The sequence below is a fragment of the Hippopotamus amphibius genome, chromosome 1 (genome assembly GCF_030028045.1).
Source record: "Hippopotamus amphibius kiboko isolate mHipAmp2 chromosome 1, mHipAmp2.hap2, whole genome shotgun sequence".
Lineage (NCBI taxonomy): Eukaryota > Metazoa > Chordata > Mammalia > Artiodactyla > Hippopotamidae > Hippopotamus > Hippopotamus amphibius.
This window is the reverse complement of record NC_080186.1, coordinates 156,289,466-156,303,394: the sequence shown is the minus strand read 5'-3', so window position 1 is coordinate 156,303,394 and position 13,929 is coordinate 156,289,466. Positions and strand designations below refer to the sequence as shown.

The 13,929-nt window shown below is 42.3% G+C and overlaps 1 protein-coding gene across 1 annotated transcript; it reads right to left on the bottom strand.

The window, feature by feature from the left end:
* Window positions 1-493: 493 nt before the first annotated feature.
* Window positions 494-12,595, bottom strand: GRXCR2 (glutaredoxin and cysteine rich domain containing 2). Its single transcript, XM_057716162.1, has 3 exons — window positions 12,260-12,595; window positions 6,507-6,728; window positions 494-676 (listed from the first exon to the last, which is right to left on the bottom strand). Exons 1-3 carry the CDS (start codon window positions 12,593-12,595, stop codon window positions 494-496), a joined length of 741 nt encoding a protein of 246 aa, XP_057572145.1.
* Between the last annotated feature and the right edge of the window lie 1,334 nt (window positions 12,596-13,929).

Here is a 13,929-nt window from a genome sequence, read left to right as displayed (position 1 = left end):
CCTTTCCTCTTCTGCTTAATTAAAAATGCAATTTGACCAATAACTATGTGAAATGCATTATAAGCAACAAGAATTCAGCTCATCAGAAACCTGCCTTTTCTATTCCTTTCTCATTGCATAATTTTGCAAAGTAACTCCCAACCAGAAAATGACTTCAACCTGCTGCCTGAATTGTACATTTATTTGTTCACTTGTGCAAGGAGAAAACTGAGCTAAGTCAAGTGCGATATGTGCACACAGTCCTGGAAGGATCATTTTAGAACCAGTTTCAAAGCAGACTCTAATTCAAAAATGCCTCTGCCACTTAGACCAACATGGAGATTTTACCAGCCTCACGAAATGTCTTCGAGTAACTGAATTGTGCCAGTGGTGGAAGTGATTGCAGCCACTGTGGCTTCCTTGCTGGGAGAGGAAGGAGGAGGTGGAGGAGGAGCAGTTTATTACAAATAGCTTTAGGGGGGATGTGATAAAAGCGGACATACAAAGCCACGGGCTATTGATTGCAAATCTGGCAAGGCTGCAGGCCATTCTCATTGCAGGCAGGGCACCGCAGGGCCCGATAGGACTCCTTAAATCTGTTGGCCAGCATCGAGAACTTGCTGCCATGGCACAGAGAGCAGGTGGCACTGCCTGATCCCTGGCAGTGAAAACAGTTGTCCTCGGGAAGCTCCCCTTCCTGCAAGAGACAGGTCAGGGTTAAGTTACAGCAGCTGTTCAAATCCATTGTTCACACACAAGTCAAAACAGCACTGGGAGCCCGCAAAGGCTGGGGCAGAATTTGAGGAAGATGCTTCCCACAAATGCCAGTGAGAGAACTGACCAGAAGCACGGAGTTATCTCAGCACTTTATCAGAGATTTGCCTGATGGACCCCTCTAAGACAGCAGCCCCTGCCACTGGCCCATGCAGTCTACCACTTGACTTTTTCATCTCTCTTGTCACCATCTAACACGTTAGGTCTGTGCCCATAAGGGCAGGACTTCATGTTCTTCATTGCCAAACTAATACTGAACCCTTGTGGAACACCTAGGAGGTGCCAGGCGTTGTACCCGGGCCCCTCGGCAGTGAGAGTGTGGAGTTCCAAACACTGGACCGCCAGGGACCTCCCTGCGTGCTGTTCTAAGAGCTCTCTGTCATCAGCCCATCTAATCCTCACAGCATCCCCATGAGACAGTGGAAGTATTACCATCCCTGGTCACAGATGGGAAAATGAGGCCCCGAGAAGCACCGTTGTGTGCCAGTGGTCACACAGCTTGAAGAGGAGGAGGCCGGCGTGGATCCCAGGGAGTCGGGCACCAGAGCTCATGTTCCTAATGCCCCCGTATGCAGCCCCTCCTCCTAGTCGTCCAATAGCAGGTGCTCAGGGTTGTTCTGCAGAACCGAGTGGATGGATGAATGGATGTTGCAATCCTTCCAAGATTAGCTCTGAATTCCTGCAGTACTTTAATCTCTTTCTCTTTTAATAAATTTATTTATTTACTTATTTATTTATTTTATATATTTATTGGCTGTGTTGGGTCTTCGTTGCTGCACACGGGCTTTCTCTAGTTGCAGCAAGCGGGGGCTACTCTTCATTGTGGTGCGCAGGCTCCTCACTGTAGTGGCTTCTCTTGTTGCGGAGCACGGGCCCTAGGCGTGTGGGCTTCAATAGTTGCAGCACATGGGCTCAATAGTTGTGGCTCACAGGCTCTAGAGCACAGGCTCAGTAGTTGTGTCGCATGGGCTTAGTTGCTCTATGGCATGTGGAATCTCCCCAGAGCAGAGCTGGAACCTGTGTCCCCTGCATTGGCAGGCAGATTCTTAACCACTGCGCCACCTCGGAAGTCCCACTTTATTCTCTTTGAGGCCCTGTGATTAAGAGCTCAGCTCTGGAGTCAGCAGCCTGAAGCTGACACCTGCCTCTGACATCAGCTGTGCACCTTGGACAGTTCCCTTAACCTCCCTAAATCTCAGTTTCTTTACCTGTGATCAGGGATGGATGTTGCTTACCTCTCTAAGTAGCTGGAATATTAAATGAGAGCATATACGTAAATGCCATAATATATCATCTGGCATATGATAGGTTCTCCTTTAAAGTTAGTTTACTTCTAAGCCTTGTCCCCTCCTCCCAGGGACACCAGGCTATGCCCCTTGTCTATTGTTGTGCTCTACCCCTAAGACATCTCAAGGAAATTGGCAATCTTTGCCCTCCCACGCAATGACCATGCATAGACTATAAACCTCCTAAGAAATACTGGGTAATAATACCAGATTGATACCAGGTAGATTCAGCACCAACTCCTGTCCGTTTCATCTTTTAAACATCTCTGAAATCCATCCAGTTTCCCCCCACAACCACACTCCTAATCCAGACACCTGTCGATTCTGGCATGCATTCATCAGAGTCCCTGCCTCTGGGCTTGTGGGACTCCATCTCCCCAAGGATACCAATCTCATGAAGTTACCTACAGTTGTGGCTGCCACATAGAAAGCATCCAAGAAACCTTGTAAGGAACGCCTGCCCACCAGATAAACTTCAGGTGAAAATCCAATCTCCCCGGCTGACGTACATTTTCAGTTACTTCTTTCAGGCTCTCATCCTTAGCGCTCGCTCTAGCTGGTCTCAGGGGACCCTTCTCCACTCTCAACCCAGCCAACTCCTGCCTGTGCTCAGATGTCAGCTTAGCAGCACTTCCTCCAGGAAGCCTTGCCCACCCACACCTGAGGCCCAGGGGTCCCACCCTGCCTCTACTGCCCCGAGCCTGGCAGGTCTCACACTTCCCTGAAAGTTCCTGCTGACCACACAGGAAGTGCTCTGGGCTCGTTTCTCTCCCCCATCACTTCCTGACATCTAGTGCAGTGCCTGGCACAATATCTGTTGTTCACATACTTGCTGAATGAACAAACAAACAAAACAATGATGTCTGGAGATCCCTTGCTGTTCTTAAATTCTAGGAACTAACAAGACAGCTGGAGTCCACTGGGTGGCTCAACCAGCTAACACAGCTTTCTTTTGTAACCTAAGAATAGAAATCATTTCTGAAAAGGGAGGCCTACATTCTGAAAACAGCCCCATCACACTGCAAAGTGCCTAAGAAGGCATTAAATTTTATTTATCCTAGATGTAGGTAGGGAACAGAAGTGACTCTCCAGCTGACGAAATCCCCCGTGATGTCCATGCATCCTTTTGTTAATATTTTATTGATTGCTGCCATATTAACAATGGGGAAATTTGTTTTCTGCCCTTAAGGTATGCAAAATAAATATATTTGCCAAAATATTCTTAAAGCAAACTGCCATGGTCCATTTTTCTGCCAAAGCCATCATGTTTTTATTTTGTACTTGATCCCACTGAGATTTTAAATCAATGTTGTCAAAGAAAATACAGTAACATCCTACCATAATACTACACATGTGATCCAAAAATTCATTTGCATAGAATGCAGGTCAGATACTGAAAGATTAATGAAATAACCTGGTGAGCTTGCCATAAAGAACGAGAACAAATCATCAATCAAATTCCATCTCATGTCACATGGTTATATGATGCACTGTTAGAGGTTCCACTGGAGTTTCCATTCTTATCCTACGTTACCACCCTTCCTCCAACCTTTTGCTCTTAGTATGCTGTTTTTTTGTTTTTGTGTTTGTTTTTAATTTTTTTTTTTTTTGGCCACGCCACGTGGCATGCAGGATCTTAGTTCCCTGACCAGGGATTGAACCCATGCCCCCTGCAATGGAAACATGGAGTCTTAACCACTGGACTGCTAGGGAATTCCCACCATTATGCTGTTTTTAATCATTCAATTAATTCAACAGGTATTTACTGAGCCTCTACTCTATACAAGGCATGCATGATATCAGCATCTGTCTACTGTTTTGTCAATATTTTTAAAAATTCTTCTCAGAAATATTTAGTAAGAGGACATAGAACATCGCTGTACAGCATAGCTTAGGTTCTAGAACCCAATAAACCTACCCAAACCATCTTTCGCTAGCTCCATGACCAAGAAAAGGGGCCTCAGCTTTCTTCAGAGACTCAAAGCCCTGTGTCACCCTGAAGATGGTAACAGCACCAATCTAGAGCCTGATCAGCAGCACAGTTACGACCATGAGATTGGGAGTCAGATGGACCCGGGTTTGACTACAGACTCTGGTGCCCTCTGGCGAGTTACTTAACTTCTCTAAGTCTTAGTTTATCTAGCTGCAGAATGAGACTATGGATAATACCTACCAAACAGAGTCCTTGTGAGAATGAAATGGACCATTACCTAGAAAGCACTGGGCCTGGCTAACATGAACCCTCAAAAAATGGCAGTTATTATTATTGTTGTTATTATTATTATTATTGTTTCAAAGGTAAGATCACATAAAGCATAAAAAGCCCAGATGACTTACGGTCTCAGATCTACTGAGATTTTTCTCCTTATACTTTCCGCTGTAGCTCAATTCAATGACTCCTTTTCTTTTCATTTACAGTTAATACAGAGATTCAAGCATGGCCTGGCTTTTAGTCCTGCCCTGCTCTTTCATCAAGGTCCTACTGTTTCCCTGTTCTATGTAGCACAACAAAGAGTCTCTTGGTCAGAATGGGCTCCTTGATGTTCTTTGACCCTCTGTTTTAGAATAAAAGTTGTCTGGGCATTTACTGCATAAGGGATGGGGCAAAGAAATAGCAATTCAAAATAGAGCTTAAAGGATGGCAGGTTGAGTATAACCTTTCATGGCAGCTTTCTGCTGCACACCTCTGTCCTAGTTTATGGCATTAGAGCTAAAAAAACACAGTTCTTTCCAAATTGAATTTAAAGGTAATTGCCCGAGCAGGCCTGTTGTTGCTTTTTCATTCAGGCCTGCAGTCTGACCTGCATTTCTGGTCCTCTTCTGAAAATACATGCTTCTACAAGTTACAATATGGTATGGAAAAGCACAGAATTAGTGAATTTTAAAGTGGGATGGTAATGCTTTGGACCACAAAGTTTAATTGTCTGCCTGCTTCTGTGCTAGGTTCTGAATAGTGCTATATATTGAATAGAAGGCAAGGGAAGGCAGAGGCGAGATCTCAAGCAATTGTGGGCAAGGAGGTAGGGAGTCTGGAGAGTATTCTAAGCATGGGGAAGTTGCCTCTGGCAGGAAAGAGCGAGGAACATCTGAGGGGTATCCAGATGGGCAGTGTGTCTGGGGCACAGAGAATGAGCAGATACACGTAAGAGATGAGGCTGAAGAAGCCAGGCTGCACAGCACTTTCTAGAACAACTGAGGAGTTTCAGTTTTATACCAAGTGATGAGAGTCCATTGAAAGTTTTTTTTTTTTTTTGGGGGGGAGGGGAGGGTGAGGAAAGGATGGCATGATTGGATCTGCATTTCAAATGTATTTTATCAAGTGTGAGATCAGGTCGGAAAGTGACAGGAATGGTCGTGAGTAGAGCTGGAGTCTAGTCATGGCTTTCTCATCCCCTAAACCCTCCTGGGGTGGGGACATCACTCAAGTTCAGAGGAAGTCCCTGGCCCATTTGTCATGCTAACCCATGGGAGGTTCAGCTTCAAGTCCCAAGAGATGGACTCTAGAGAGAGAAAATTCATTTCTGCTGCTTCCCAAGCTTTTACTCTGTTAGCTTAAATTCACCAAAATTGCTTTTCCCACCCTCAGCCCCACACAGTGAACTAATGAATGTCATCACCTTCCTGCTGAGCCTGTCTGAGCACGTCTGAGCAATGGTTTCCAAGGTGGGGTGTTCACACCCCTGAAAGGTGTGGGAAGGAAAAACATTTGAACTATTTATATTTACTTTTTATCCAAAGAAGGCAAGAAATTAAGCTTTAATAATCTTTTCAAAAGAAATTTTATACCCTTTTTTAATGAACAAGGTGACAGCAGCAACCTCACTAGGTGGGGCAGTCACTTAACAAATGTGGTACCCGAGGGGCCCTGCTGCGTGCATGATGTAAAATGACCTCACTTTACCTAAAGTGACGAGGACAATCCTGCTCGTCAGTTCACTGTCAGCATATTACAATATATTGTGGTTCACGAGTGTCTGGTCTAGTGGATTTACAGATGGTATTGCTTAGTTTTAACTAACCTAATCTCCACAAACTCTAAAGACAAGTGGCTTTATTAGAGTTCTTCAAGAATACTGTGGGTTGAGGATTACCACGAATAACAGAAGCACAAACAAACCTATAAGAAAAGGACAGAGCTGATTTTTTTCCATCTCTAGAACAAGCTATTCTAAGCCCCAGTGCAAAGTTAAGAACAATAAGTACCCAATTAGATCTTAAAAGAAATCATTCTAAATGATTCAAATTAAGAGTATTTGAAATATGGACTTTTAAGTATTATTGCTAACAGTAAAATATGATAAATCACTAAAATATAATAAACTTAAAACTCCTCAGCATCTTTAAATTTAGACATCTTAAGTATGCATATTCAAAAGTTTTTTACTTAAATAGTACACAACCAAAACAATTTGGAGACCATGGTTGTAGGGCCAGCTCTGCATAGAGCAATGAACCATTCTGACGTACCTGTGGGTACTGGTTATGGGGGAAGGTGCCTGCTGTCTCTGCCAAAAGCCCATCGTTCTGGTCTCCATAGATTTCTTCTTTGTGCATCAGAGACTCTTCCTCGGCCTCCTCTTCCTTTTGGAGCATTTTCCTCATGAAATCTCTCTTGTCCATTGGAGTTCGAATAATTTTCAGGTTATTCGTGTAGATGATTATCTTTCCAAAATCTATAATAGGTGGGGACTAGAGAAATGAAGAATGAGCATGGTCATTCACTAACAGTTACCAAATACAGGGCCGTAGAACCTCTTCAACATCCCAGAAAAGAGACATACCATCTGGCACTTGGGATCCCACCACAGCCCAAAGCTGCAGTTCATTCCCTGGTTTCTTTGCTCTGTCTGAAAACCCTGAACACCAGCTTCTTTCTTCCTGTTGATGGTAACCAACCAAAGCTGAACTAATCATATAACTAGAATGAAGGACTCTGCAGGATGGGGACCAGAGTTCCTATTCCTACTACACACCACAGGAGCTGGTCCAGGGCTGGGCAGAGTGAGTGCTTAATGCATACAAAGGAATGCTTTTAAAAAATAAATCTCTCAGGAACCAAATTATTAGTTATGCCATTTAAAAAAAAATTACCAGTTTACATAATTAATCAGGGTGCATTTTAAGTTCTAACTTTTTTTTTGTTTACTGTATAATGTATCATTTGAAAATGCTGAAGAAATATCCTTTTGTTTTTAATGATGCATGAGTGGAAATAATGCTAGTTGGCAGTATTTGATTGTAAGAAATCAATAAAGTAATTGTATTTTCAAAAAAATAAATAAATCTGTGTCCAAATTTTTATGCATAAACAATAATAGTAGATACAATTTATTGAATTACTATTATTCTTATTATTATTATAAGAGATGGCATTTATTGTGTGTCAGGCATCATACTAAGCATTTTACAAACATTATCTCATTTCCCTCCCAAACATTCCTGTGAGGTAGTTGCTACAATTTCTACGTTTTACAGATGAGGAGACTGAGGCTTAGTGAGGTTAATAGTCTTCCAAGTTTACAGAGTTACTCAGGGTTTGTGGCTGAGACTAAAACCCAAGTCTGTCTCACTATAAAGTCCATATTCTTAACACCTACGCTGTACTATTTACAAACATTTAATGTTTTTTCATTATTCCTATAATATGAAGATCTTTTATGTCAGGAAATGTACTTTTAGAGCATCATTATTAATAGCCTATGAGCCCTTGTATAGATTTATCACGTGCTACTTCATCATTTGCTGAGAAAGAACTTAGGCAACACTGCAATGCAGTAGAGAAGCCTGGGGAGGAAATGTCTAGACATTAATTAACTAAGGCCACATACTTCTCTGCAGAAAGCTTGAGGGGAAAAAAACACTAGATCCCAATTTTACTGTCCACCAATTGTGAGATATAGGAAAGCCATCTGGCTTCTCAGAACCTCAGTTTGCTCACGCAAATGGGCTGATGGCCAACTGATGGGCACCACCACAGACAAACTAGTTATTAAAATATATGAATATTTCCATCCTGGGTGGTAATCAGGTACTGTCCTGAGACTCCTGAGCGCCTTCCTGTCTCCCCAGTCTCTCTCCTCAGGGAACCTCTCACATCCCCAAACCCAGCAATGTAGATATTAATGCATAAGACCCCAGGTCTCAGGACCCTGCCCCAACACTCTGCTGGCTTCTGTGCTAACTGAGCACTGTTCCTGTGGTTAACTATTTTGCCTCTGGTCCCTGGAGCTAATCATATCAATGTCTAGGGGTGGGGGTGCAATGAAGAATATGTATGAGTTTGCAAAAGCTGAAGATACCATGCAAACAATGGGCATTGTTACTGCATTAGCATTAAGGACTGCTCTTCAGTAGTACAGGTCAATCATGCTACACTCCTACATTCCCCAGCATGACATATCTTGCCCTGCTTTTACAGAACTGTACAAACCAAATCTATTTAGATGCCACAGTTAAGCAGTCTCCTATTTAAAGCCTTCATGCATTCAGTCACAACCTGGCTTCAATCTTTAGGTCCCCTTCCCTGAAACACCCATGGAGTTTGCAATAATTATTTATGAAGCCGCAAGCTTCCTACCTGGCTCTGTTCTCTCTCCCTCTCTTCAAGGGATCATGTGGCAGCTTCCATTTCCTATTGTTTGATGCATGCTGGGTTCCTGTTTCACACTCTAGACTATCAGTTTCTGAGCATCAGAAGATAAAGATGGTGGCATTTTTGGAAGGTTCTATTTCTATTTCCAGCAATAGCCGAAGAGCTCAGTTACTAGGAAGCTTTTTTTGCACGTAGGGCTGGTTTTTCCAAGGCAAAATTCTCAATATACAGGAAAAAAAAAATATCTGCAGTCATCTGGTCCAACCTCCTGCCTCTAAGCTGGTCAACATCTGAGACACCCAGGATAGTAAATTTATTTTTAATATACTCCAAAGATGGAGGATCCCAAATCACCTTCAAGGTGTGTTTAAGTTTCAGTCACCCTGACATCAAGTTCTTCCTTGTGTCTAAGGAAACTCTCTGGGTGTAACTAAAGTTCACATTATCCAGTTACACCCAATTGCCTGTGAAGAACACCCACTCTTACATTACAGAGGGTCAGGATAGAGCCAGGAATTTTTTTGTTTCCTTCCATAATGCATGGAATGGCAACATATGTGATTAAACATTCATAAATACTCTGATGTCAAAAGCCAAGGGACTGAGAATTGCCATTTAGGGACCATGAAACCTTTCCACTGCTCTATGTTTAAATGCAGACATGCCTAGTGGGTACGAGAAACTCAATGGACTTTGGAGGTAGGAAGACCTGAGTTCAAATTTTGACAACTGTGTGAGACTTGCAAGTTATTTAGCCCCTATTAACTTGTTTTTCCAATCTGTAAAATTCTCACAGAATGTGAAGATGAAATTGAATAATGTACACAACGTAACTGTTCAATAAATGTTTCTTTCCTTTTTCCTTTCCCTTTCATATTTTTTAACGGAAAGACTTCAATCAGTTTCAGTTCCTTAAAAGACCTGATTGTTTATAACCACTTTCTCTATCCATCACATAAAATTTTAAAAGACTTGATATTTCCTTGATAAGAACCTTGTCATTATCACAATGGTAGGCAACACGTACTGAGCATATACAATGTGCCAGGCACAGTGCTAAGTACTTTTAATGTCATATATTTTTAATCACCACGATAATCTTTGAAAGCAGGTGCTTTTATTGTCACCAGATTAAGTGGCTTGCCTAAGCTTACAGAGTAACCAGGTAGAATGGACATCAAATCCAGGTTTAACTGTCATCAGAGCCTTGCTTTTTATGATTATTATTTTATTGTGGTAAAATACACATAACATAAAATTTTCCACTTTAACCTTTTGTAAGGTACAGTTCAGAAGCATCAGTACATTCACCTTGTTGTGCAAGCATCTCCAGAACTTTTTCTTATTCCCAAACTGAAACTCTGTACTCATTAAACTCCACCTTCTCCCTTCCCCAGCCCGTGGCAAGCACCATTCTACTTTCCGTCTCTATAAATTTGACTATGCTAATACCTCATGTATGTAGAATTATACAATTATCTTTTTGTGACCAGCTAATTTCACTTAGCATAATGTCTTCAAGGTTCATCCATGTTGTCGCATGTATCAGTATTTCTTTCCTTTTAAGGCTGAATAATATTCGATAGTATGTATATAGCATGTTTTGTTTGTTCTTCACCTATTGATGAATATTTGGGTTGTTTCCACCTATGGGCAATTGTGCTACTATGAAAACTGGTGTACAAATATCTGTTCAAGTTTAGAGCCCTCACTTTTAATTGTTGTGCTTAACTGCTACCCAATGTTGCTGCAAAGCCAATATTTACTGAGTTATTTTATAGTTGGATTCACTATTGAAATATCTTGACTTCCCAGCTCTCATTTCTTTCTTTTTCCTAAGTACCAGCGTTGACAATCTATTTCAGTGGGTGGAGCTGCACAAATCCATCCTTACCACTCTCACACCAGAGGCTGGTTAGCAGTGGGATGTGGCATTTGTTCAGGCAACAGGGAAAACAAGGATAACCGGATCAAGCAGAAAGCAAACCCTGAACCTGGTCTCTAGAATACTGTATTGAAACCCACTGTGCGGTGCTCCCAGGAAGACTCGGGCATCTGGTTTTATGAAGTCCATGCCTAATCTTACCTTTACATAAATGCCAAGTGTGACACATGACTGATGAAGGTCAAGCAGTCCAATATTATAAACCATGGCCTTGTACAGGTTTGTATAAACTTTGACTCTATAAATTCTAAAGCTACAAATGAGATTTAGTTAAAAAGAGATACTGTAAGTATAAGACATAGCCAAGTACGTAGGACATAATAAGCACTTGATAAATGTCATCATCAATATCACTATTATTAATGGTCTCATCCTCTTAAAAGGAATATTCCATAGGTCCAAGTGCATGGGGAGTCAAAAGACCCAGGTTCTTAATCTGACTCTGCATCTAATGACACTATAATATCAGGTGGGTCCCTTACAACTTGGAACTCAATTTTCCGCATTTGCAAAATGGAAATGACCATACTTTGCCTTTCTTCTCAAGGTTGTGAAGAAGACCCAATGAGATAGGATGTGATAGTGCTTTGTAATGCATAAGTCACTCCACTAACGTGAGGGACTGTTCATTCCAGCCCCCTTTAATATCAAAAAGAAACCTGGTATTATCTTTGATAAATGTGGACATGCCCATAATTACACTTTTACCAATGCCAGCAAGGCCAATACATTTGTCTGCTATAGACATATAATCCGTTACCTTAGGAAATGAACAATAAAAATGATTAGAGAGTAATTACCTGAATTTCACACTTTAAAGATGAAAACCTCTCCTGGTGTGCTATTCATTAATAACCTGGTATATTATGTAATTGTATTTAATCCTTTTTTTTTTTAAGGCATTCATGGTCCTACTGGGAGAGAGCATACACACATCTCCTATTAGCTTGTGGAAAGCAGTGAATATTTTCCAGGTTCTTCTAGCTTCAAAGAAAATCACGTATGGGCTTTTGATTATCCATGTTACTAGAGAAGATAACTGAAATTCACAGATAAAATACATGTTTCAAGCAAACTCTTAGCTCAAATGTCTTCCCCATGTAACATTTCCTCTGGCTGATTTGCTTTTGCACCGTTTCTTCCCAGGATTCCAGCTACCCAGCGTTCATGCTAACAAGCAATGGAAAGGCTAAATAAATAAACAAATAAACAAGCATTTTTTAAAAGCAGGCAGCAGGAGCGAGATAAGAAATAACACAAGATGTGGATGAACCGCAAACTAAATAATTGGCTGGAGTAAAATAAGCAACTTCAAACACTCAGCTCTTTCAGGAAAAAGAACAACCCGTTGCCGCATAATTTCTGAAACAGCAGACTGGCAACCTGAAAACTGCCGCAGCTCTATTTCATTTACCTACCAAGATAACAGCAGAAGGCCCAATTACAATCTGTTACCCTGGATGGAATTTGAATGCGAGGTCCGCTTACTGCACTTTCCAATAAGTCGTTAACAAGAATGTTATTTTTGTCCCAGAAATATTATTCTGATAGCAGCTTCGCATTTGGTGCACCTATAGCTCTGGTTGATACCAGAGCACACACAAGATACAAATCTGAAATATTTAGGCGTCTCTCTAACCGCGTATTAGTCCTTACACCTTATACACCATGGGCAATACCAACCTTATGGGCATTTGCCTTGTAATCATTGAAGAAAGGCTGGCTGCCCGCCATGGTGTAGGCACTGCCCTCTCGAAACACGCTGATCCTCTGAGCAGTCAGCTTAGGGGAGTACGGCCGGGGTTTGGGGGCTTCCCCAGACCCGTAAACACCATTCATCGGTTCAAGGGACTCCTGGAGGAAACTGTGAGGGTATTCCTCCTTTGGCGACTCTAATTCCTGCCCATCCTCAAACACCTGCTTCAACACGCGGCCGCTGTAGGAGGAAGAGATTTTAAATCGTACTTTCCGGGGTTTGCTGTCACTTTTCTGGTTCAGCTTCTTCTCAGGGTCCTCCATCAGCAGAAATTTCACCCTGTGGTTTCCAGGCTTCTGTGTAGCCAGTGAAACTTGGGGCTCTGAGAAAAAGGCATTTTATTTTCTCTCCTCCTGCATATAATTAATTCAAGCTGGTGCTGGGGTATGCTCGGTTTACAGCAACCGACACCCACACATTAAATATTGATAGGCCTTCATGCAAAGGCAGGCGATTGCCGGTTTATGGAGTGGATAGAGCCTAATGCAAGACTGGGTCTCTGAATCCCAAACTCACCCACAACTTCACCCCAACCCCGGCATTTCTTAATGTGAGCATGAGTAGGTTTATTCAGACTGAACAAGTAACCACTTCAATAGGGATCAGTTAGCAAGGGTCTTGTTATTCTTACCAACAGCTCTGACCTAGCGAGCCTTTAACAGGTGCCAGAGATTTTTACATATGCATTATCTTACTTTATCCTCACAATAAACCTACAATGAAAGTAGGATTACCTGTTTTACAGAGGGAAAAGTGAGGCTCAGAGCAGTTTCTCCATTTGTTTACTTTATTATAGCAAGTAAATGACAGAGCAGGGATTTGAATTCAATCCTAATTCCAAAACCCATGACCAGTCCACCAAGCCGAAAGTTTTCAAACCGCGTCTCATGGAGCCCTAGGCAGGAGGATGCCGCGGGTCCTTCCGAGCCTTCTACCCCTACAATAACCAACTTACCTTCACTTTATATCTATTTTATATTTAAGATTTCATTTGCAAGCACAGCATGAGCCCCAATGCCTACTGAAGACAGCACCTAGTAAATGCCCACACCGTGAGAAAGTCACTGGGATGAATGTCAGAGAAGCATGGGACATGGGGCTTGAGGATGACAGTCCTACAATCTAGTTTAGGAAACAGACCTGACCCATATGAAATAACAGCCTCCTGCTTAGGAAGCAAATTGTCTACTGCTGACTGCCAGAACAGCTATTCTGGGAAGAGAGCAGTGCCTCAGGAGACAAGGATGGAAGAAGAAGGCTTGTAAAGGAAAGGCCCTTGGATTGGGTCTAAAGGAGTTGCATTTGAAGAGCTGACGTGCTGGAGGTTAAGACTTTCTCCCTGTCTCTGCTAATGACATCATCATTTACCTATTTGCCCCAACTGACTTCTCTCATACTCCTGCAGCCACTCCCATGGATTCTATCACCACTGCCTTCTTCCATCCATCCCCGCCTCCCTGGCCCCAGGTCAAGCCCTCATCACTTCTGTTTTCAGAGCTGTAGCAGACTCCTGGTGACCTCGCCACCCATCCACAAGTCCATTCTCCACATAGATGCCAGAGCGATGCTTCCTAAGAACAAGTCTGCGGATGTCAGG